At 42.6% G+C, this 21,393-nt stretch overlaps 3 protein-coding genes across 4 annotated transcripts; 1 reads left to right on the top strand and 2 right to left on the bottom strand.

Annotated features, from left to right (window-relative positions):
* Positions 1-531: 531 nt before the first annotated feature.
* Positions 532-6,948, bottom strand: LOC111956496 (diacylglycerol kinase epsilon). Of its 2 annotated transcripts, none has more exons than XM_023977056.2 (11): positions 5,970-6,948; positions 5,490-5,649; positions 5,183-5,302; positions 4,633-4,776; positions 4,105-4,262; positions 3,707-3,755; positions 3,108-3,221; positions 2,651-2,722; positions 2,126-2,253; positions 1,663-1,774; positions 532-1,280 (listed from the first exon to the last, which is right to left on the bottom strand). In XM_023977056.2, exons 1-11 carry the CDS (start codon positions 6,419-6,421, stop codon positions 1,062-1,064), a joined length of 1,728 nt encoding a protein of 575 aa, XP_023832824.1. In that variant the 5' UTR covers positions 6,422-6,948; the 3' UTR covers positions 532-1,061. The 2 variants fall into 2 exon arrangements, with proteins under 2 accessions (XP_023832824.1, XP_023832750.1); XM_023976982.2 differs by having other exon boundaries at positions 5,466-5,649.
* Positions 6,949-8,428: 1,480 nt separating this feature from the next.
* On the top strand, positions 8,429-12,776 carry LOC111956702 (uncharacterized protein C17orf67 homolog). The gene is made up of 3 exons (XM_023977278.2): positions 8,429-8,539; positions 11,228-11,316; positions 12,203-12,776. The coding sequence occupies exons 1-3, from the start codon at positions 8,482-8,484 to the stop codon at positions 12,317-12,319; spliced, it is 264 nt and encodes an 87-aa protein (XP_023833046.1). The 5' UTR covers positions 8,429-8,481; the 3' UTR covers positions 12,320-12,776.
* A 2,433-nt stretch (positions 12,777-15,209) lies between these two features.
* Positions 15,210-18,623, bottom strand: LOC111956622 (chromobox protein homolog 8). Its single transcript, XM_023977170.2, has 5 exons — positions 18,456-18,623; positions 18,314-18,357; positions 18,026-18,091; positions 17,812-17,878; positions 15,210-16,594 (listed from the first exon to the last, which is right to left on the bottom strand). The coding sequence occupies exons 1-5, from the start codon at positions 18,522-18,524 to the stop codon at positions 15,725-15,727; spliced, it is 1,116 nt and encodes a 371-aa protein (XP_023832938.1). The 5' UTR covers positions 18,525-18,623; the 3' UTR covers positions 15,210-15,724.
* Positions 18,624-21,393: the final 2,770 nt, after the last annotated feature.

The raw sequence follows: 21,393 nt of genomic DNA on the forward strand, positions 1-21,393 counted from the left end.
TATAACTTTAGATTATGGCTGTAACAAACCTGATATTATCTCAACTTTGACCTCACTAAAATGACAAAAAAAGGTGACAGAGATTCAGAAAAGCCCCAATCACAGATCATTAAAACATTCAGTGGTAATAAACATTGACAGTCGACACACCATAGAAATAGAATGGCTAGATGCTCATCTATTTCTATGTGACAGACATAGGGAGTCACCTTGCGGTTTGTCTAGTGCTAAGCAGCAAGAAGACATTAAAAAGTGTTTGAAATAAACAATCTTTCCATCGTGGACAACATAAACAAAATAGATACAGTGTAATATAACCATACCTATGAATACTTTGAGCAGTTGCAACTCGGTTTTGAGGGATGGTACAATTCTAACTATATCCTATGGAGTAATTCCTACAGTGCAAGAAGAAGTGCCCAACACAAAGAGGTCTAATTAAGAAAAGGACAAAATATTGCAAAAAAAAGTAGGAGTACGTTAACAGACAGTGGTAGACATTTTGTCGAAATGATAAAACCTGTGAATAAATCCTTCATAAGCAACGGCTAGTTCACTAGGAATGGTTAACTAGGAGTCCTAATAAACTCATTTTAAGAAATATAATCAAGTAACATTTTCTTAAGACTTAGTAACCACTAACTAGTGTCTGYGCAATACAGCACATGGAATAGGGGATTTGGCCAACATGGCATTAACAGTGCATCATCATGAAATAGAGTTAACGAAACAAACGTCCAGTGATTGACTTACAAATATAAATATATATTCTATCATAGGAGTACGAGTGTCGAGGTCAATGCTTGCTCCTGAGTCAGGGACACACGGGGTCCATGTTGGGAAACACTGCCAAACTGTTATAACTATAGAACAAGGGATCAGTGCAAATATACCATCCTCCACTGAAACATCTCCCTCCTTTACCCAGAGGCGGGAATATGCCTGAGCTCTCACTTMTATCATCTGGGGAGTGTGCAAGCGTGGCATTATGTCATCAGCATTTACTACAACGAACAAAGGAGGGGTATGGATGAAACATTGAAGAGGTGGAACTTGGGGGCTCAGGCACGAGCAGAGGCGGGACCTGCTGGCTTGGGAGAGTCATGGGGGGCGGAGCTCTCAGCCTCGGAGGTGCTGGATTCGTCGTCGTCGTCCGTCTGCTCGGCGCTGTGGTAGAGCATGAAGGCCTGGGTCTTGTGGGTGATGGTGATGGTGCACGGRCCCTGGGCCCACGGCTCCCCGTCCACCTGCATGGGCATCCGGGACGTCTTCAGCACCAGCTACAGAGAGATAGGAAGGGAGAGGTGGTAAGAGAGATGGGCGGAGGAAAGGAAAGAAGAGGTGAGAGGTGGAGGGAAGGTTCATTTTTTATTTATTTTTTTACTTTGGAAGAGCTGAACAGTGATGAGCACAGTAAAAGCATATTTTCAGTACATTGACTGTACATGAACCAACCACGTTCAAAGACAAAACTAGCAAATGACTCCATTACTTACAAAAGATGGCCATTCAAACTGGTACTGTATCTATYCAGCTAMGGTCAAAATGACAGAACCAGGAAGGMCACACAGAATACACAAATGTGTCCAGTACACCACTGCKGTCCTCTCACACTGTGGAGATAAAACAGCAAGTGGTGGTGGAATGGTGCCGTAACCTCACCCTGACTGTGTGGGCCTGACCCAGCCGCACCGGGTTGGCCATCTTGACTTGGATCTGAGCACAGTGGAAGGAGCCATACACACCCACCACCTCCAGCAGCCCGTCATCCAGCCTGGGAGAGAGGACAGGAGAAAGAAAAAAACACTTAGAAAACAACACCTTAGAAAAGCTTTATAGAGCATTCATAAAGGCTTCATAAGGCCTAGATATATGCTTCACAAATCACCCTTTAGATCGCATGACATTAGCTTATGAATGATTTCTGAAGCATCTCTAAAAGGTCTAATATAGAGTATATGAAGGCTTCACAAAAAAGGACAATGTGATCTTGAGTTATGCTTTCAGTGATAATACACAAACAACTTTTCAATGGACATCGTCCGTCTGATGGTGGGGCTTTCGAAGCCTTTATTGTCTCCATTTCTGTATTGTCTAAAGTCCTGTGTGAGCCAGTGGTGCTCACCGCGTAGGGGGGTAGGGCTCGTCCCCCATGCCCTCCCACAGACGACAGCCTCCGCCCCAGTAGCCGATGTTACACACGATGATGCCCTCCAGACTGGGCAAGGCCACCCTCTCTCCATCCAGCTCCAACTGTGGGAGCACACACACGGGCACGCACGCACACACGGGCACGCACGCACACACACACACGGGCACACACACGGGCACGCACAAATACACATGGGCACGCACAAATACACACGGGCACGCACAAATACACACGGGCACACAATATTATTAAATGATATGAGTATCAGCTAGTTCAAGGAGGCATCCAAGGATTCTACAACGCACAAAGAATGCTTGAGTTCATTTTAAGTTTGTGACATTTACCAAGGCAACGGAACATTCTATTCAATTCTTCCAGAGGCATAGAGGTGAAAGAGTGCACAACAGACATGAGAGTCGTTCCCTGAGGCCACAATGCGTGTGCCTGTGTGTGTGTTGTTTGTGTGTGTCTGCGTGTGTGTCTCCTTGCATGCCTTACCTCAATCCTCTTATCCAGGTCTTTGCATTCTTGAACTAAGCAATCTTTGGTGCCATACATAAAATATACAGCCTAGAAGGAAAGGCAACAGTTTGACCAGTATAAAGGGGAAAGCAATAGGACACGCGTTATCAAAAGCAGGTCACGTTTGAACGAATTCAAAWAWWWMTTTTTTACATTTTCAYCCAAATAACCACTCCTAGACTWTTCTGAATCAGCTATTTACAGAACAACCAACCACATAACTAATATTCAGTAAGTAAAAGCATTTCCAAATGTATTTGACTAAGAGAGAAAAGTAGCATTAAAGCATTTTTTTCCCCAAATCGAGGTGTCGACCATGACACTCAAGCAACCATCCTGTATACGTCCTCTCATACTGTATGTAAATTCAACCACGTGAAGTAGCTTGCACGTGTTTGTTAATATTTACAGATGCGTCTTTTGGCCGACTGACCTTGTTGATGATTCGGCTGGAGAAGAAGGAGGGAGTCTTCTCACGGTGGGTGTGGAAGTTGAGMGCCATCAGGGCATCCGGGCCCACTGAGAAATAGTTATTCATGGACAGGACCTGATGAGAATAGGACACACGAGTTAGGAGGTCCTTTACTGATCAAATCAAGGGTATAAACAGTGAATAGCCAATCACGTAGGCTATTCCAGTAAGCAGGATGATTAAGTTAMCCAGCTAACGTTGATAAACAACCATAKAACTTGTTTTTCYGGTTMATTAAAAAYGTGTATACTGGTTGTTGTTTGTCGAGTCAATTATACCWTGTCAATTTTAAGTCCTTTTTCTTAAAAAKAAGTTATTTCAAGCAATTTYGGACAGTTAGCTGGCTTACTAATTGATACAGCTTTCTGGAACAGCCCCATGATCGCAATGGATCACTTGGTTGGACCATGGTTCTGGCAGTAGAAACACCAGAGTTATAGGTGTGATTCCTGTATGGGCCACACACTGAATATAGTATGTGTTGCTGAATTATATCAAAATGCAGGGSAAATGGACAAGATCAAAAGAGGCTAGCTTAGAGAGKGTGAAATGCAACTCACCTTTGGCTTACGAAAGTAGAGCCCCTTTGAGGCTACCTGAACTTTCCACCTGTTAGGACAATGAAGATCATACTGGWTMATTTACAACCATGTTACAACACAAATAGAACTAGGGATATTGAGCGTCGCAGCATTAGCACAGAAGGCTACGTTACATGCGCTTTGTAGCATTAGCACAGAAGGCTACGTTACATGCGCTTTGTAGCATTAGCACAGAAGGCTACAGGACTTGGATTTCGTAGTATTATAAGCCGTTACTTGAGCTTCATAGCATTAGCACAGGAGGCTACATGACTTGAGCTTCGTAGCATTAGCACAGCAGGCTACATTACTTGGGTTACGTAGCATTGTAGCATTAGCACAGGAGGCTACACAACTTCCTCTGGCTCTCCACTGACCTGTCCATCTTGACCACCTCTGCTTCGAGGACGTTCCGGAGCACCTGCTCCACAGGGATCTCCCCGGCGTAGCCCGACCCCCAGCCCAGGGAGTTGGACAGGTCGTTCCCCGTACCCAGGGGCAGGATCATCACCCTGGGGATGAACTGATCTTGGCCCTGGAGACCAATACAACACGTGAAACAGACGTCAGTGTGCTGCTAACATTAGATCTTCCTCCACTGTCCCTATACCGGGCTCAAACCAGTGATCCTCTGCTCACAAACACACGTGACCGCCCTCCTTGACAACGTGCCAACCGTTTGAGCTATCGGAAAATATCTATAGCGATTAGATGCGAATGCRATTCCAATGGAACATGCACGCCATCTACAGACGTCTTATTCAATAATAATAACCAACAACAACAGTAGTTACAGCAACRTCAGTTGCAACTTCAGTTACAACAGTCTCTTGGCATAGAGCTGCACGACTCATTTGCACCTGCCCATTGTCATGTTGCACATGTAAAAACACACAGTCCTTTACCTTGAGCTTCATGGTGTCGATGGCATCCAGCACCCAGCCCACGGTTCCGTCCCCCCCACACACCAGCACCCTCACACTGCCTGGAGGCAGCAGGGTGCACAGCTGCAGGGCCTTAGAGGGAGGCAGCTCCGACAGGTCAAACACCTGAGAGAGGAGGGGAGGAGAGAGGAGAAGAGGAGAGAGGAAAGGAGAGGAGAAGAGGAAAGGAGAGAGAGGAAAGGAGAGGAGAAGAGAAGAGAAGAGGAGAGAGGAAAGGAGAGGAGAAGAGGAGAAGAGGAGAGAGGAGAAGAGGAAAGGAGAGGAGAAGAGGAAATGAGAGGAGAAGAGGAAAGGAGAAGAAAGAGAAAAGGAGAGAGGTAAGGAGATAAGGAGAGGATAGCAGACAGAAAAGGGAAACAGTGGATTGGAGGGGAGGGAGATGTTTATGCATCCCATCACCGTGCCACCTCCACAATCACTTTAACTCGAAAGAGTGCCTATTGTGCRCCAGTTCAATTTGACCTAGACATCTTATTAATTCCATAATATGCTACACAGAGGACTGACTGACCTGGACAGGGTTGAGGATGGTGCGGAACTCTCCAAGCAGAGCCTCCCCCATGTTGTTCCCACTGCGAGTGTTGGCCAGGACCAGCACTGGAGTCCAGCTGCTCCCGCAGGCAGATGCCAGCTAGACACACACACACACAGTTAAAATTAAAGTAAACAAAACCTGTTTCAAGCCACAACCCAGTCTTCTAACCTGACTCAAGAGGGACTGGTAGTTGCTAGTAATRCAACCAAACAGTCGGTTCCGATCCACCATTTGGGACACCCTAACCCCAGACACTGACCCCTCCCTGGGTGTGACCTATGACCTTGCTGTACTCATCGGGGTGCCTGCGGCGGAGCTTGTTGACGTGGTGGAGGTAGTGAGGGGGGATGATGACGCTGCGGAACTCGCCCAGCTCACAGCGCTCCTCGTCCGMCAGGCTGGGCTTGCAGTCGTCGTGCACCGTGGTCTGACACCACACACACCTGCCAAGGGACAAACACACACCCATCAGGCACAATTTATTCGGAGCTCACTGTAATGTCAAGGCAAAAGATGGACAGCGAGCTGGTTAAGAATTGTACACGAAAAGAAAAGRACATGATATTAATTCCTGTCAATTTGCAAATAAAGCAACTTCAGCTTCCCCCATGATTGAAAAATGACAAATAGCACCCTCTCCATCTTTCGTGCCAGAACCAAACACATAAAAGCTAACGCCTTTGCATCCCGCTGGGCTTCACTCTGATTAATGTGGCAGACAAAAACTCACACAAATGACAGCCTAGAAGCAAAATAATATTACCTAAAGTCACACAGCTTCGGTTGGTTCCCACATTGCTCCTTGCAGACCGCACAGACACTGCAGAGAGGGACGTTTCCCCGGACCCAGCGGTGCTCCAGTGTCCCATCCGTTAGGGACGGAGCCATAATCTCTTTGCACACAAGGCTCCGGTCGGCGCGACGCAGGCATGTCTCGTCGGCGCACACTCCGCAGCAGTCGCAGAACGCCCCTTGTAGAATGTGTTGTTGGCATACACAGCAGTAGGTGGGCTTGTTGAACAGGTCCGTGCAGTGCCAACCGTGCTTGCTCTTGCGGAAGAAGTCTTTCATGTGTATTTTCCGTTTGGAGCGTTGGACACTGCACCACAAAGTAATGATCACGGGCACTACGACAGCGAGAGTGGTCCAAAACAGGAGTGTCCACTCTTCCCGTGACGATTGGTCGCGGTTTCCCTCGTCCCCCTCCATAGACATTCGAGGATGAGTGGTTGGTATTAACGCGAATAAACTAATCAAATCGTAGAATATCACGAGAATTCACCGATATAAACATTGTGCGCAAGTCGCGCGCATCATKATGTCCATGCAATAGCGACGAGAAAATGACAACCTTCTCGTGTTGCGAAATAACGCACAAAACAAGGCTCGAGCGAGATTGTAAACATTGGCTACCGTTAATTTTKGGCAAAATACGTAGCTAGACGACGACCACGAACATTTGGAATATTAGCATTCAGAAGCTATGCTAGCTATAGTTACTGGGCACCTAATGTGCTCGTTACCTATCTAGCAATGACTACATTAGAAACTGATAATCCATCGTCAGTAAAAAAAAAAACGCATCGAAACGCATGCCCAGGAATTTATAATATTAAAGGTTGCATTGACATGACAGCTTCATTACTATATCAATAACACGACTAAACAATAGATTCGTCGATAAAACATATGTCCCATTGCAAACAGTGGCCTTCCCACCTAATGGCCGTGTTCAACCGCGTCAAAACCGTGTTGTATCATGGGTACATTTTGACTGACTGATCTGCAAATTACATTGAGAAGTTATTTCCATAGAGATAGATATAGGACTCATCTTTGTATCTGTCCCATTATAGCGTCTGTGACAACATGGGCAGCGCCATTGAGGCTATCTCCATTTTGAAGTAGTCCATGTTCTTCTTCCCGATTGGCTGATCCCTCCCGATGACCCGGTTGGACATGACTCCAAAGGGGTCACCAGGAGGGATGAGCCAATGAAGTCCCACCCAGATGACTACRTTAAAATGGTGGAAGACCTCAATGGCGCTGCCCATGCTAATAGCCTTTTGGCCACTAGAGGCCCCTATCATTCTCTATGGTTATTTATGCTGCAATGTGATTTGTAGATCAGTCAGTTTCGACTCGCCTGCAATGTCAAACGCGCCCATTATCAATAGTGTCGTTCRTTTTAATTGGCCAATATGCTAACGGTCCATGACGTACATTTTTACGTAGTACTCAGCTGACTCTGGCAACTGAATAACAGATCAAAAACAGTTTGTTGAGGGGAAAGATTTAGAGCTTTTCGTTCAATACATTTAAATCGTATTACTAACATTTGCCTCAAAGGCATAAGACACATCTACATAACATAATTATATTATAAACGCAGACAGAGCTTCACATTCACTGATAGGCCTACTAGGCCTATAGGAAGTTACCAGTAATTTCTTAATCTTATATTTAGGAAAAACAGACACATTATTTGGGCATTTCTACATGATGATAGAAAGAAGTTGAACAATAACTTTATTACATTACATTTGGCTGGAATGACTGTTGAAACGAGGCACGCTGTCAAAACATCTTGCAATCGAAACAGTGATAAGGCCAAAACAATATTTTTTYCCGGCACTTCGATACTGAAGCAGGTTAGGAGAATTTGCGAAGGAGGTTAGGTTTCTGAGGTTAAGGTTAGGAAAATGGTTATGGTTAGCGAAAATGCTCTCCTAACCTGCTACGGAAATCACTTTGTATTGAAGTGCCGTAAAAAGAGTGTGGCCCAAGGCCGATAAGGCGCATGGCCTCGTTTCCGGGAAACCAAGAACAAAACAGAAAATAGCCTTTAAAAAAACACTGCCTTGCGAAAAACATCCATTATTCCTAAACAAATTATCTCTGTATAAAATGAGTTTTGCGCGCCATCAAGTGGATAGAATCAGCATTGCAAATTTTAAATCATAACGCTAAAACTGCAACTGGATACAGATGTAATTCGTGCTAGAAGAAAAATATATTTGAGTACGGTATCAAAGTTCAAACTGATGAAAAAATAAGTACATTGCATGCTATAATCACCACCAAATAAATATACAAATAAATACATGTCTCGTGCCAGAACAGCAGGCACAGTGACACTCAACAGATGTTTTCACAGTTATGTGATATTTGGATTGGGGAGGTGATCGGTGACGTAAGAGGATCATTTACACCCTCATCTCCTACGGACTGGGGTCTCAGTGCAGAAGTAGCCGGGCAGGAGATCAGAGACCAAGATGAAGAAGTTTGTGGCATTTTCCCTCTGTCTGGTCCTCTTGACCATCTACACAGCAGGTAGGCTCATTTTGAAGAGGTAAATTGCCTTTAGAAAAATGTATTAATTAACCTTTTGGTGGCTTKTGAGTCTTTTGAAGGTCTCTGATAAAAGTTTATCTTTGCATTTTTTTCTAAATGTTAATGCAATAGAAATGTTGTTTTAAGAAAATATGATTATGCAGTTGTTAAGTAGTAATTAATGCAGTAATTTATATGCTCAAATAATTACATGCATGAAGAAAAGTACTTGCTTCATAATTAAACTTACAAAATAAAAATGCAATTCAGTCGTGCACAGAAAAGCAAATATTGCGTTGCGTCATTGTAACTAGTAAATATGAAACTAAATACATGTCTGTTGTATGAAGATATTGCATGAAAATATGAAAATAAGCAGAACAAATAATTGCTCATGTAAAACAAAACAAATATGACAGAATTGTTTTATGCACATAGCTCATTTAAATATTGTATTGATCTGCCCCCTATTACAATATCATGTWCTTCCATTTTTAAGCTCTTATCAATTCAGTTTCAAAATCATTGCAAAAAGCCTGCATGAGCCCTGGGTGGTGCTTTGCCACGTCGCTGTGTGTGCCTGGCGCTGTTGACAGAGCCAGCCAGGTTCATTTTCATACCCCCTCACAGGTTGGCCTTTTGGGGGTCACGTGCTCCATGGGCTGGCCTGGCTCTCTGGAGAGTGGGGGAAATGAATGGGTACTTTGTTGCTCCACCAAAAAAACAGCCTCCTAATGATATTCTGCTGCTGCTGGGGGACAGACAGAGACAGAGCTCTACGAGACTAGGGYTGCATCTCAAATGGCACCCTATTCCCTATAGAGTACCCTATGTCACTGATTGTTGCAATATTTTCGTTTGAGATAGATGTAGACAAATKAAGGTTGACGTTCATTGTCATGAATCTTGCCCCGGAGGCAGAACTGAGCGATATCCCGCTAGCTGGGCCAGMTACAAAGTCAAACTTGGCTATATCATAACAATTAATGTCTTAATTTAAGGTTAGGGTTAGCGGTGTGGTTAAGGTTATGGTTAAGGTTATGTTTAAAATCCGATTTTCGGGGGGTATTTGGTATTTATTAAGATCTTCATTCGCTGCTGCAAAAGCATCAGCTATTCTTCCTGGGGTCCACATGAAACATGACATTATACATAGTACAGAACAGTATTAGTCAAGGACTGAAATACATAAATTTAAAACTTCACACATAGCCTACATGCAGTGCCTTCGGAAAGTATTCAGACCTCTTGACTTTTTCCACATCCAGAGATGTTCGATCCGGGTTCAAGTCTGGGCTCTGGCTGGGCCACTCAAGGACATTCAGAGACTTGTCCCGAAGCCACTCCTGCTTTGTCTTGGCTGTGTGCTTAGGGTTGTTGTCCTGTTGGAAGGTGAACCTTCACCCTAGTCTAAGGTACTGAGCGCTCTGGAGCAGGTTTTCATCAAGGATCTCTCTGTACTTTGCTCTGTTCAGTTATGCCTCGATCCTGACYGGTCTCCCAGTCCCTGCCGCTGAAAAACAACTCCACATGCTGATGCTGCCACCACCATACTTCACTGCAGGGATGGTGCCAGGTTTCCTCCAGACGTGATGCTTGGCATTCAGGCCAAAAAGTTCAATCTTGGTTTCATCAGACCAGAAAATCTTGTTTCTCGTGGTCTGAGAGTCTTTAGGTGCCTTTTGGCAAACTCCAAGCGGGCTGTCATGTGCCTTTTACTGAGGAGTAATTTTTTTTATACCCTTCCCCAGATCTGTGTCTTGACAATTCCTTCGGACCTCATGACTTGGTTTGTGTGAGACATTATATAGACAAAAATGTCTTAAAACCTGTTTTTACTTTGTCATTATGGGGTATTGTGTGTAGATTGGTGAGGGGAAAAAAATATATAATACATTTTAGAATAAGGCTGTAACGTAACAAAATGTGGAAAAAGTCAAGGGGTCTGAATACTTTCTGAATGCACTGTATCAGTACATACACACAACCTCTAGGTCTAATACATAGTACAGTGCAAATTACAATACAATATATATAAAATGACTGTGTCGATTCACAGTACCCTTTGTGCAGTAAGGTGTTGTTTTATCTGTTTTTTTAAAAACTGGTTTTATTGCTAGTTACCTGGGGTGGCAGAGAGTTCCATGTAGACATGGCTCTATTTAATACTGTGCGTTTCCCAGCCTCTGTGCTGGACCTGGGGACTGTGAGGAGACCTCTGGTTGCATGACTTGTGTTGTACCAATGGGTGTTCGAACTGTGTGCCAACTGCTTGAACAGACAGTTCAGTAYCTTCAACAGATCAATACCTCGCACAAAGACCAATAGTGATGCAGTCAATCTCTCCTCAACTTTGAGCCAGGAGACATGCATGACACTGACACTTTCCCTCCGTCTACATCTAAGTGCGATACGTGCTGCTTTGTACTGGACCAACTGCAATTTACCTTTGTCCTTCTTTGCCGCACATGACCACACATCTGGGCAGTAGTCCAGGTGTGACAAAACTATGACTTTGTATGACTTTGTGGCTCTGCCAGCTAGTGACCACTTTGCAGAGCTGCYTCCAGGGCMAAACGTAWGACAATAAATGTCCACCTGCGTAGGCAAGCAGTGATGTTGCACAGTCAGCTCTTTGAAAACGAAGGGATATTGATGTCTTGAAATGCTTTGTCTCTCCATCGACAGATGCAAACCCAATCATCAAGGAGAGCTATGCTAAGCAACTTCTGCGGACCAAGAGGCAGAAGCCCGGCCACCCCGATGAGCCAATGAGGGTAAGGTTCAAAGTGCAAGGGGCACAATWRRAAACCTGCAGCGGTGTGCTCATCCTTCTAAGAWTCCATAAAAAATGTTTCACGTAACAATTACCCTGTCATTTCTTCTGTTTTGATATGATAATGAGAGCTGCTTACGGCTTGATAAACGAACAGCACTTTAGATAATATGTAGTCATACAATGAAACTGATGGTCAACTCTTTCTCTCCCTGGTGTGTTTCATTCCAAAAAAATAAAAAAGACAGCCCACCCCATTCATGATTCTCTCACATTCTCTTTTGACCCCCCCTCTCTCTCTCTTTCTCTCTTTCTCTCCCTCTCTCTTTCTTTCTCTCTCTCTTTTTCTCTCTCTCTTTTTCTCTCTCTTCTTTTTCTCTCTCTCTCTCTCTCTCTCTCTCTCTCTCTCTCTCTCTCTCTCTCTCTCTCTCTCTCTCTCTCTCTCTCTCTCTCTCTCTCTCTCTGTCTCTCTCTCTCTCTCTCTCTCTCTCTCTCTCTCTCTCTCTCTCTCTCTCTCTCCTCTCTCTCTCTCTCTCTCTCTCTCTCTCCTCTCTCTCTCTCTCTCTCTCTCTCTCTCTCTCTCTCCTCTCTCTCTCTCTCTCTCTCTCTCTCTCTCTCTCTCTCTCTCTCTCTCTTCTCTCTCTCTCTCTCTCTCTCTCTCTCTCTCTCTCTCTCTCTCTCTCGCTCTCTCTCTCTCTCTCTCTCTCTCTCTCTCGCTCTCTCTCTCTCTCTCTCTCTCTCTCTCTCTCTCTCTCTCTCTCTCTCTCTCTCTCTCTCCTCTCTCTCTCTCTCTCTTCTCTCTCTCTCTCTCTCTCTCTCTCTCTCTCTCTCTCTCTCTCTCTCTCTCTCTCTCTCTCTCTCTCTCTCTCTCTCTCCCTCCCGTACAGGAGCACTTGCTCCACATGCAGGTTCTGGATCAGAGGGCCCAGGAGACCAACCTGGAACACTGGCTGAACCCCCACTGCTACCCCCGCTGTGACAGGAACTACGGACACCCTGTCTAATCCCCAGTGACCTCGCCTTGACTCCTCACAGCCCAGGTCCCTGTCTGTCCAACACAACCATAAAACATCCCTGCTTAGGTCCCCTGGGGCTTGTTGAGTAGGGAACAGGGTAGTAAAATGCTGTGTAACAAAAAAAGTACCAGAAAGTACATMATTTCACTACATTTCGGACAATTTTCAGTTTCCTGCCTATTGAACACAATGTACAGTGCCTATAATTAGCCTATAGGATGAAGTTGCCTTCGCTGATCAGTTTTGTATTTCCCTCCTGATTGGTTATAGTTAGAATTGGGGTAAACTGATTCGCTATCTTTTTTTTTGTTGTCTTCTGGCGAACAACTTTTTCTGTGTGGCGGAAGGCGTTGACGGCAAGAAGGATGTTGACAACTGTGATGACAACGATGATGATGATGACCATGATAATGATATGAGGGTGAAGCTCGGAGTGCAACTCTACCACATGCATTTCATGATGAAGCCTCAGCAGTGAACATTAGTGGCCATCAGTAGATCAGCTTATTCCAACAACATTAGCATACTGGAAACATATACAATGATGTTAASGTCATAGAGGATASATGATCCGTTTATATGTGGATACAGTTATGAGAAAATATACATTGTATTATGTAAAACAATGTTTTAAAAAAAACAATCATTTAATAAACAATCTAATCAAAAATGGAAATGTGGTGTGTTTTTTTTCTCTTCGGTTTTGAAACTGGACTTTGAACAGGCTTCGGTAAGACTTCTTTAGAGAAAATAAAGACTTTAACTACTAAGAAAGAGGAACTGTGAAGCGGAAGATTGTCCATGGTGTCATAGGCAGTCATGTSGGTTGACCCCGCTGCTGACCCGGGGTTACGGTTGTTGCGGTCGGCCATGACCCGAGGTTACTATCGTAGTTTACTGATGTTTGGGGAATTTAAGGCAGTGCCCTTCGCTCGAGTTCACTGTATGACTCTGCACAGTGCTGTTACTTTCTCGCGCAGGAGGCTCTACAGATGAACGGCATGCTATTGACCACAATGAATAACAACTTGTGAAAGGAAAGAGGGGAATTATTTGATACAAAGTATTCAACGCTTTATCGCAGCTAAACTGAAAGGCCGGGAGCACTAGGCTAAATCTTACGCAGTTGTGGACGTGTGAAGGGAGTAAATATATCCAGACAAGAACAAATACAGTTATTCTCCGAAGTGAACGTCGTGCAAATGATTTGTAACATTGCGTAATATAGCATTAAACTGATAATGGCCGTATATGGCCGTATACGACTGAACCGGCACACATTTTACATGCAATTTAAGAAATGTGCTGCTGATGTTTGGGCTGATTGATGGCCAAAAATATCGAACAATTATTGATGCATTTAGTCAAATTTTTGGGAAACTTTTATTTTWTTGTATTATGTCCMCATGATTCAATGACAACATCTAAMACCCGACGTGTGTTTCATCTGGAGAAATTGCATTGTAGCCAATCAAGAGTCAGATTGTTCAAGTACTATCTGCATGTGGCATGCGAGCATCATCGAATGATTCTGCAAAACGAATGCACGGATGGGCGTACAAATAGGTCACTGGAACTAACCAAGTAAAAAAAACAGTGTAAGCACGCAACAATCATCCAAATTAATCATTAAACATTACGCCATAGCCTATACAAAAATGACCGGAGTCTTTTGTCAGGCAAATGCATTCCTGTCAGACATAAGTGTAATAGCAGGTTATAACGTACATTTCGTAGGCAATCTGTTAGCTCTGATGACCTATTTGGTAACACAGGCCTACCTACCGTGTGACCCCACATAACCATCGTGTCCATTCCGCAGATACCGATGGGCGMTGGATTGTATTGGTTTATGATTTGAGATTTTTTTATGCAAAAGTACAATTAAATTCTTCCTGTAAGCCCAATGTCAACCATTTAAAACAATTATTGGCTACGGTTTTTTTTCTGTGAAGAGTTTGCAGGACGACCTCTGAGGACAGCACAATTACATTTAAATAGAATTCAAWATAAAACTCTTATTAAAATGCTTTATCAGCTGTCTCTGAGTCCCTACTACGCTATTCTTTTAGCAATCTTTGTCATTTTAATAAAAATAAGACAGTGAAATTGGTATTGTATTTTTAATGAAAGCAAATAGGCCTATAGATTTGAGTTGCTTCCTGATTTGTTTTGAAAAAATCTGAATCGTTACAAAATATATAAACCAAGGTCTTGACTTTCTAGGCCTTTGTGGACCGTTGCCTTAACGCACTAATCTCAACGAAAAGTAGGACCTATTTCTCTACTATAATTGGCACTACCATATTGCTGAGAAAATGTCATTCTGAACCACGGCAAAGACGAGGTAAACCTATTCCTGCAGTTAGACAATARATCCGAAATATGGTCAACGTTATTTGAAATTAGGACAACGGGAAACATGCAAACTAAAGCAGCTTCCTAAAAAAAAAAAAATCTAATGTCACCAAAATATTTCTGAAAGCTGTAATTCTATAAAGCACATTTGCAACTTTCATCAGTCCTTTCCCCAACCAAGGCAAAAAAAAAGGAATCTTAAAATCAGTTGGAAGAAATCATGACAACCAGAAACAGAGACAATTGCAACAAGTTTACTGGAAAGCATCTCAAAAGCAAACTGTGACATCAGGTTGTGATCATCCTGTTACATTGAAAGCATTTGATTTTATATGTCCAACACAGATGTCGTCAGAAAGACCTTATGTTCTTCGACAAAGACAGCGTCATAAACATCAAGCACCTTTCCCATTTTTATTAACAGTTWATAAAATCTGGAAACAAGACCGACATCTGCTGGCCTATAGCATTGTAAAGGCTCTATAGACTCTTATAGAGGAAGTGCTTGATAAACGTTTGAAATGAACAGGGTAGAGCTACACCTCAAATTGATATGGAATGACCTGGAACATATAGTTCACACTATAATTGGTTTAGGATTTCTCCATATTAATTTTTTTCACTGACATGTGAAATCAAATGACAAATCCACATTATACCTCTAACATGTAAAAGGTACTAGCTTGACATAAATATAGCCTGTCTGACAAAGTATATTGTTTGTTTAAAAGCGGATTGTTGAAAACTAAAAGCCCTTTGTAAACAAGTAAACGCTGTACACAAGGCATGCAACTCTTTCAAATAGCCTATGGGTGGTGATTAGTTTAAAATGAAACGTCCTTTAATTTTGGTCATTACATTTAATAGACTTCCAACTATAGTATATATATATATACATCTGCACATACAATCCTGTAATTTGCTTTTATACATTACATAAAAAATCTGAATGATAAATGACACTATAAAGACAGACTTTTCCAAATCATTTGGTACAAGATTGACAGAGCTGAAGAGAATTAAAATCAGAGGAAATCATCTTTTATCTTTGAAAAATCCTTGATCTGTGCTACTCTCCCTGATAGTCACTGTCAAAAAGTTTGTGGTCACATCAGTCACCAGAACCTTCTCCACGTTGTTCAAGCAAGGCTTCCAAGTCACCTCGTCCGTTTGGCCCAGGATCCGCGACACAGGGATTTTGGCGATGAGTGAAGGCTTCCCCCTCTGTGGAAGCTCTTCACTGGGTTGATGCACATTCTTTTTGGATAGGTGCTTTAGTTTGGGAGGGGATAAGTAGTTTGAGGGGCATTCTTTAGTCCTGCAGGCCTGGGAGTCAGAGCCTATTCTGTGTGAGTGCAACATGCTCCTGTCTGGGACGCAGTGCTGCTGTGTGCTCCCACTAGCCACGGGCCTAATTTGCTTGTGGGGATAACCACCTAGCTCCTCCTGGTGCCTGTGGGCTAGTTTATTCCCCCTTATCTCAGACCCCCTCTCTTCACCACCGGACAGGCCCAGCTTGGCCAATTTGAGTGGGCCATATGTCGCCTGCTCATCTGCCCTCCTCTTGGGGGGCTCTGGGGCGGCGGGAGGAGCGTTGAAGGGATTGTCCTTAAATCGCAGCTTGGGTTTGGGCCCTCTCTTCTTGGGGACGATCACAAAGCCATCGGGGCCTGGGGGCCTCTGGAGGACTGGTTGACGGTGCTCTCGGACCGGTTCTGGGGGCCTGACCCGCACACTCTCGCCCCTGTTGACAGTGCTGGGTGGGAAGATGGTGGGGACTACGGCCCTCAGCCCCTCTCGGGCTCTGGGGGTGATGACAGGCTCTGGGGTCGGGTAGGTGACGCGTATCCCCCGGACCGCATCGCTCCTGAACTCGTACGATTTGGCTTTAGCTTTAGCTTGTGCCTAAACGGGGAAGGAAACCAGAGAAGAACCACTTTTGAACTGGGGAAAATCTTATCAACAACAAAGATGGAAMATTTTAAGTAGGCTATTGCCGATGGCAATATGGGCAATGTTTTTCCCCTGCTCCAATTTCAGTGGGTATAATGTTCTCTTTCATGAAGACAAATTTAAAATGTCAGTTGAGGATACTCTTTATTTGTCATTACACATATATACTAAGAGTCTGCCAGCCGCTTTATAATGGCTTAATAAATAATGTGCACTTGCAATTAGCAAAACAATGTTATAACAAAGAGTATAATTGTAACAATACATGTACACAATTATAAATGAAGACAGTAGACAACATCTTCACTTGGCATAATATCCCCTGAAGAATTTACAGGCTACACCAGTTTGCTAGCATTTTTACAATAGTTACTTGTTATATGTATTTTCAGCTATTTACAGGCCTGGGTGAGAACCTGCATCCTAAATAAGATGCTGGTATTAAGCAMTTTTCATAGTCGGCTCTCTCGTGAAAAGACAAGCGCATTCGTTTGATGACGTCTTCAGATTTTAAGATTTCATTCATAACCAGTCCCATGAAAACTATTGSTATTAGCTATAACGATTGCTTTACTGATGATTACACGCCAAAACGTCATAAGTTTTAACCGTGCCGAATAACCGATGCACGCCTGAAAAGACGAACCCTCGCTTTTATAAGCACATTTTAAATTCTAAACGTGTAGGCTTACATTGAGTTCATTTCGAAATATAAACAATTAACCTGGCATGTTTATTGATCAATTTGGCTACCTGTCAATCCAACCAATTTACCATGATTCGGTTTAAAAAAATTGTATTAAGGTCTATTAGCACCAGCCTAACTAACTAATTTCCCTAAATACACATTCACACATTCACACCTACACAAATACACATCGAGCACTAAATGTGATGTTGMCTTAATACCGGTAGACAAAAGGTGATTCTCATGGGAAAACTTGACATGTGGATCCTTCAAACTTGCATATTTACGTGTTACAACAACAGCTATATATTAACCAGATGAAGAACCTGTGGATACATAGTGGGTGGAGACTGTGGTATGTTTACATGCCACATGCTAGAAATCGTGTCCAACCATGCAGCCCTAAATTCAGTAGATTCCACAGTATCATTGCGTGTTGGATGGATTATTTTCAACAATGCATGCATATCAACATAGCTACCTTTAGCAGGAATGTCTTCGGTTTCGGGCCTCTCTTTTTGGGCCCAAATAGTTCCCTTTCGCGCTCCCTGAAACAGCAAGACACTCATTTTGAGTATCAAGAGAGTGAAGTGTAATAGGCGACTTGCGTGACGGATGCATTTTATTTTGCTGTGCTGCTAACATTGCATGCAATGAATGTACAACATGAACAGGCCCATATCCATACAATTTACCTCTCTTCGAATGCGACGAAGAGGCGGGAGTCCAATATATTTTCCTCCGGTTCCCAAGTGCTAAATCTATGGAGAAAAATACAATTGACAGAGGTTAGTTTTCCACTACATTGGGAAAGCAAGCGTAGATACGGGCTAACGTTAGCTAGCTTGCTAACACTGCCAGCGTGCTGCGCTGACTTTGTCACTAGCAGATGCCACCTAGCTAGCAAGCGAACGCTACAGCTAGCAGCCAGCAACATCCATGTAGAAGCAAGGATCTCTAGCATTAAATTCAACGCAACTTACTTCGGTGACCAGCCCTTCCATTTCACAAGGTATTCCATTCGACCCTGCGTGTCATCAGAAATAGAAAAAGAACGCTTCGTTAGGGAACTGCAGTGGCGCGTCAAAATATATTATGCATGTTAGGAAATTGTGTTTCACATACTCTCCTTATTCGCCGTTTGATGATAGATTCGGCTGCGAAAACCCGTTCCCCAACTGCAGACAGCTCCATGTTTACTTCAATCCAGCTACCGTTAGCTAAAGCTTGGTGGTGAACGCTAGATATTTTTCTCCCCTGTCTCGCGGAGTGAATTCCAGACAGCCCATAATACTCCTGCACAGAAAAGACGTCATTAAAAAATGTATGTGTTGCCTAGGAACCGCAGTCAGTGGAACCATTTAGAGTAAGCCCATTGGGTTAGCCGTTGCTACGTGCCCGCGGTTGCTAGGTGAGTAGGAGGAGCGTCCACTTCTGGAAATTCTTAAGGGGAAAATGGTGGCATTAGCGCGGTGGATCAATTACTCGGATTATTCGGAGATCTTTAAAAACATATGTCGCCAGAACATGTGCAGAATGAACAGAAATTAACAATAGGAGCAACGTTCCTCAGATKTAATACGCCAAAGAGGTGAAGGAAAGCAGATTGAATGTGTGCACATTTCAGTTATCAACTGAACTGTCACACAATATTTCAGTTTAAAGTGTTCCTAATCAATAGTTTACAGTCATGGTAAGGTAAATTGTATGAAGACACTAGGAGACAATATARGCCTAAAGGAAATGTCCTATGTCTAAATAGAACATAGGCTATAGATCACATTCATGTGCAATAGTTTATCCTTAATTCAGTTCTCTTGATCCCTACAAGCAGCGTCATGGGTGTTTTATCTTTTTCTTTCTTTCTCTCGCAATAAATGGTGTGAATTATAGTCTCCATTCAGTAGGATATTCGTTTAAACCTAAGCTACAGTTTCCATACACGTTTGACTTCATTTAACGAACACAGTCGAAGATGTCTAAATGTGGGGATCAGAGAACACATTGCACCTTTAGCATAGTCGTAAGACCTTACCTAATGTATAGCCTTTAAAGTGTTTGAGTAGGCGATTGCCATCAAATTGTTAGGTAGGACCTCAAATTAAATGAATTAACCTGAACATAAACTTTAGACTAATCGGGAAAATATTGTAATTATAGCCTATCAAAAAGTTGAGCGAAACAGAAATTGGCCTATTGTTTGAGTTAGGGTATGGAAGTAGGCCTATGTAGTCTAATTCATTGAGTAGGGCTTCATATAGAAAAACTAAAGTTTAGAACAGAGCTTGTAGGCCTATGCATGGGCCTCAATTAAGCGAAAATATTTTCAACTCACAACACCAAGTGATCATAGCACAACCACTCAACAAGGGATATATTTAGGTCTATAATTTCCACGAACCCGTCACTTAAAACGAACCATAAAATCTCGTGCGTTTAAATCATTTGCTTACTTTCATTACGATCTGCTCAAATAATTAGACACATGTGTGATAAATCCTGTTGTTTACACAGCATAAATCAGTCAGCTAGGCCTACTGCGTTTATCCACGTTACAGCARCAACTGAAKGAGTATGTGGAATATATAGGCCATATGTAGAAGAAAGAGAGGTTTGTCAGACCAAAATAGATAAAATAATAATAATAATATCCTTGTATTTATCGTTATTCTTAATTGGATAGGCCTACATATTTATTTTAATTGTTTATTTATTAATACTACTAATAATGATAATATTATTATTATTGTTATTATCTGTATTATCATTACTATGTCAATATTATTTCTCCAAAATAAAATGTATATGGCATTATAGCACAGATTCAAATGAACAGCATCCAAAGACTTGTCGAATCAGAAAAGGTACATTTCAATAATGTCCCGCGTGTTGGATTATTGTCAAACTTTCCATTCGATTTTTTTTTTATCAGAGCATTAATTTGTCWAAATATTAATTTGCAGTGCATTCAACGAAAGGTTAAACTCACAATACCAATTGATTGGCGGCAGGTAGCCTAGCGGTTAGAGGCGAGCAAGCAACCGGAGGGTTGYCAGTTAGAATCCCGGGTCTGGYGGGGAGTGAGCTGGCAACCGGAAGGTTGCTGGTAGGCCTATCAAATCCTAGATTCCATTGCCTGCTGTTGTGTCCTTGAGCAAGGCACTTAACCTCTCACAACAATAGCTCCCCGGGCGCCCAGTGTGGCAGTCCCCTGCACCTCTCCACAAAACCTGTTGGCCTATATGAACGGTTTGGGTTAAAAGCAGAAGTCACATTTCGGTTGGTCCTTGTGTGCAATTGACCGATAAACTGATTTTCTTAATCTGACAGCTATTTGGCTGATCACACATCTATAAATCTTTCGCAAATATATTTACTTGAGTACTAAAAATAACATATCCATATCCTCTTGAAACTTCATATTAACTCAGACCTCATCGCCAAGTTCCCTTAAAGAAAACAGACTCCAAAAGTTCAGATTGATTTTCAAACCAGATTACAGGCTTACATTATGAACTAAATTACACGAACAAAAGACATTAATTTAACACAAACATCCATCCATTTAAGAATATAGGCTCATACGAATGAGGATTTCCTAATTAGGTTGATCTATGCCTAGTCAAATAAATACAACTATATCAGAAAGGCTAATCAATCGGATAATATTGCTGTTAAGGCCAACACATGAGTTGAGATGGACGCACAACCATTTGACAAAAAGTATATTGATTAAAATATGTCTCAGATGTCGGCCTTTATTATGGTCAAAGTTTATTTGCACATGTGAGGAGCGACAACGTTTCCTACACCGTTGGTATTGGCATTGTCTCATTTCAATACGTTTGCATTGTCAAAGCATGCAAAGATCACGAAAGCCTTCATCTTATACTTCTAGACTATAGGCTTTTCACTCTCTGGGATCATTTGGCCCCCGTGAGAAACTCGTTTAGGAGAAAACTCATATAGGCTTATTATAACATATTATTGTTTCCCTGATAGACCCAGCCATAATCTCTTTCAAATAATCCGGTCTTGACTAATAGGCAATACTTAAATACCC

The sequence above is a fragment of the Salvelinus sp. IW2-2015 genome, linkage group LG1 (genome assembly GCF_002910315.2).
Source record: "Salvelinus sp. IW2-2015 linkage group LG1, ASM291031v2, whole genome shotgun sequence".
Taxonomy (NCBI): domain Eukaryota; kingdom Metazoa; phylum Chordata; class Actinopteri; order Salmoniformes; family Salmonidae; genus Salvelinus; species Salvelinus sp. IW2-2015.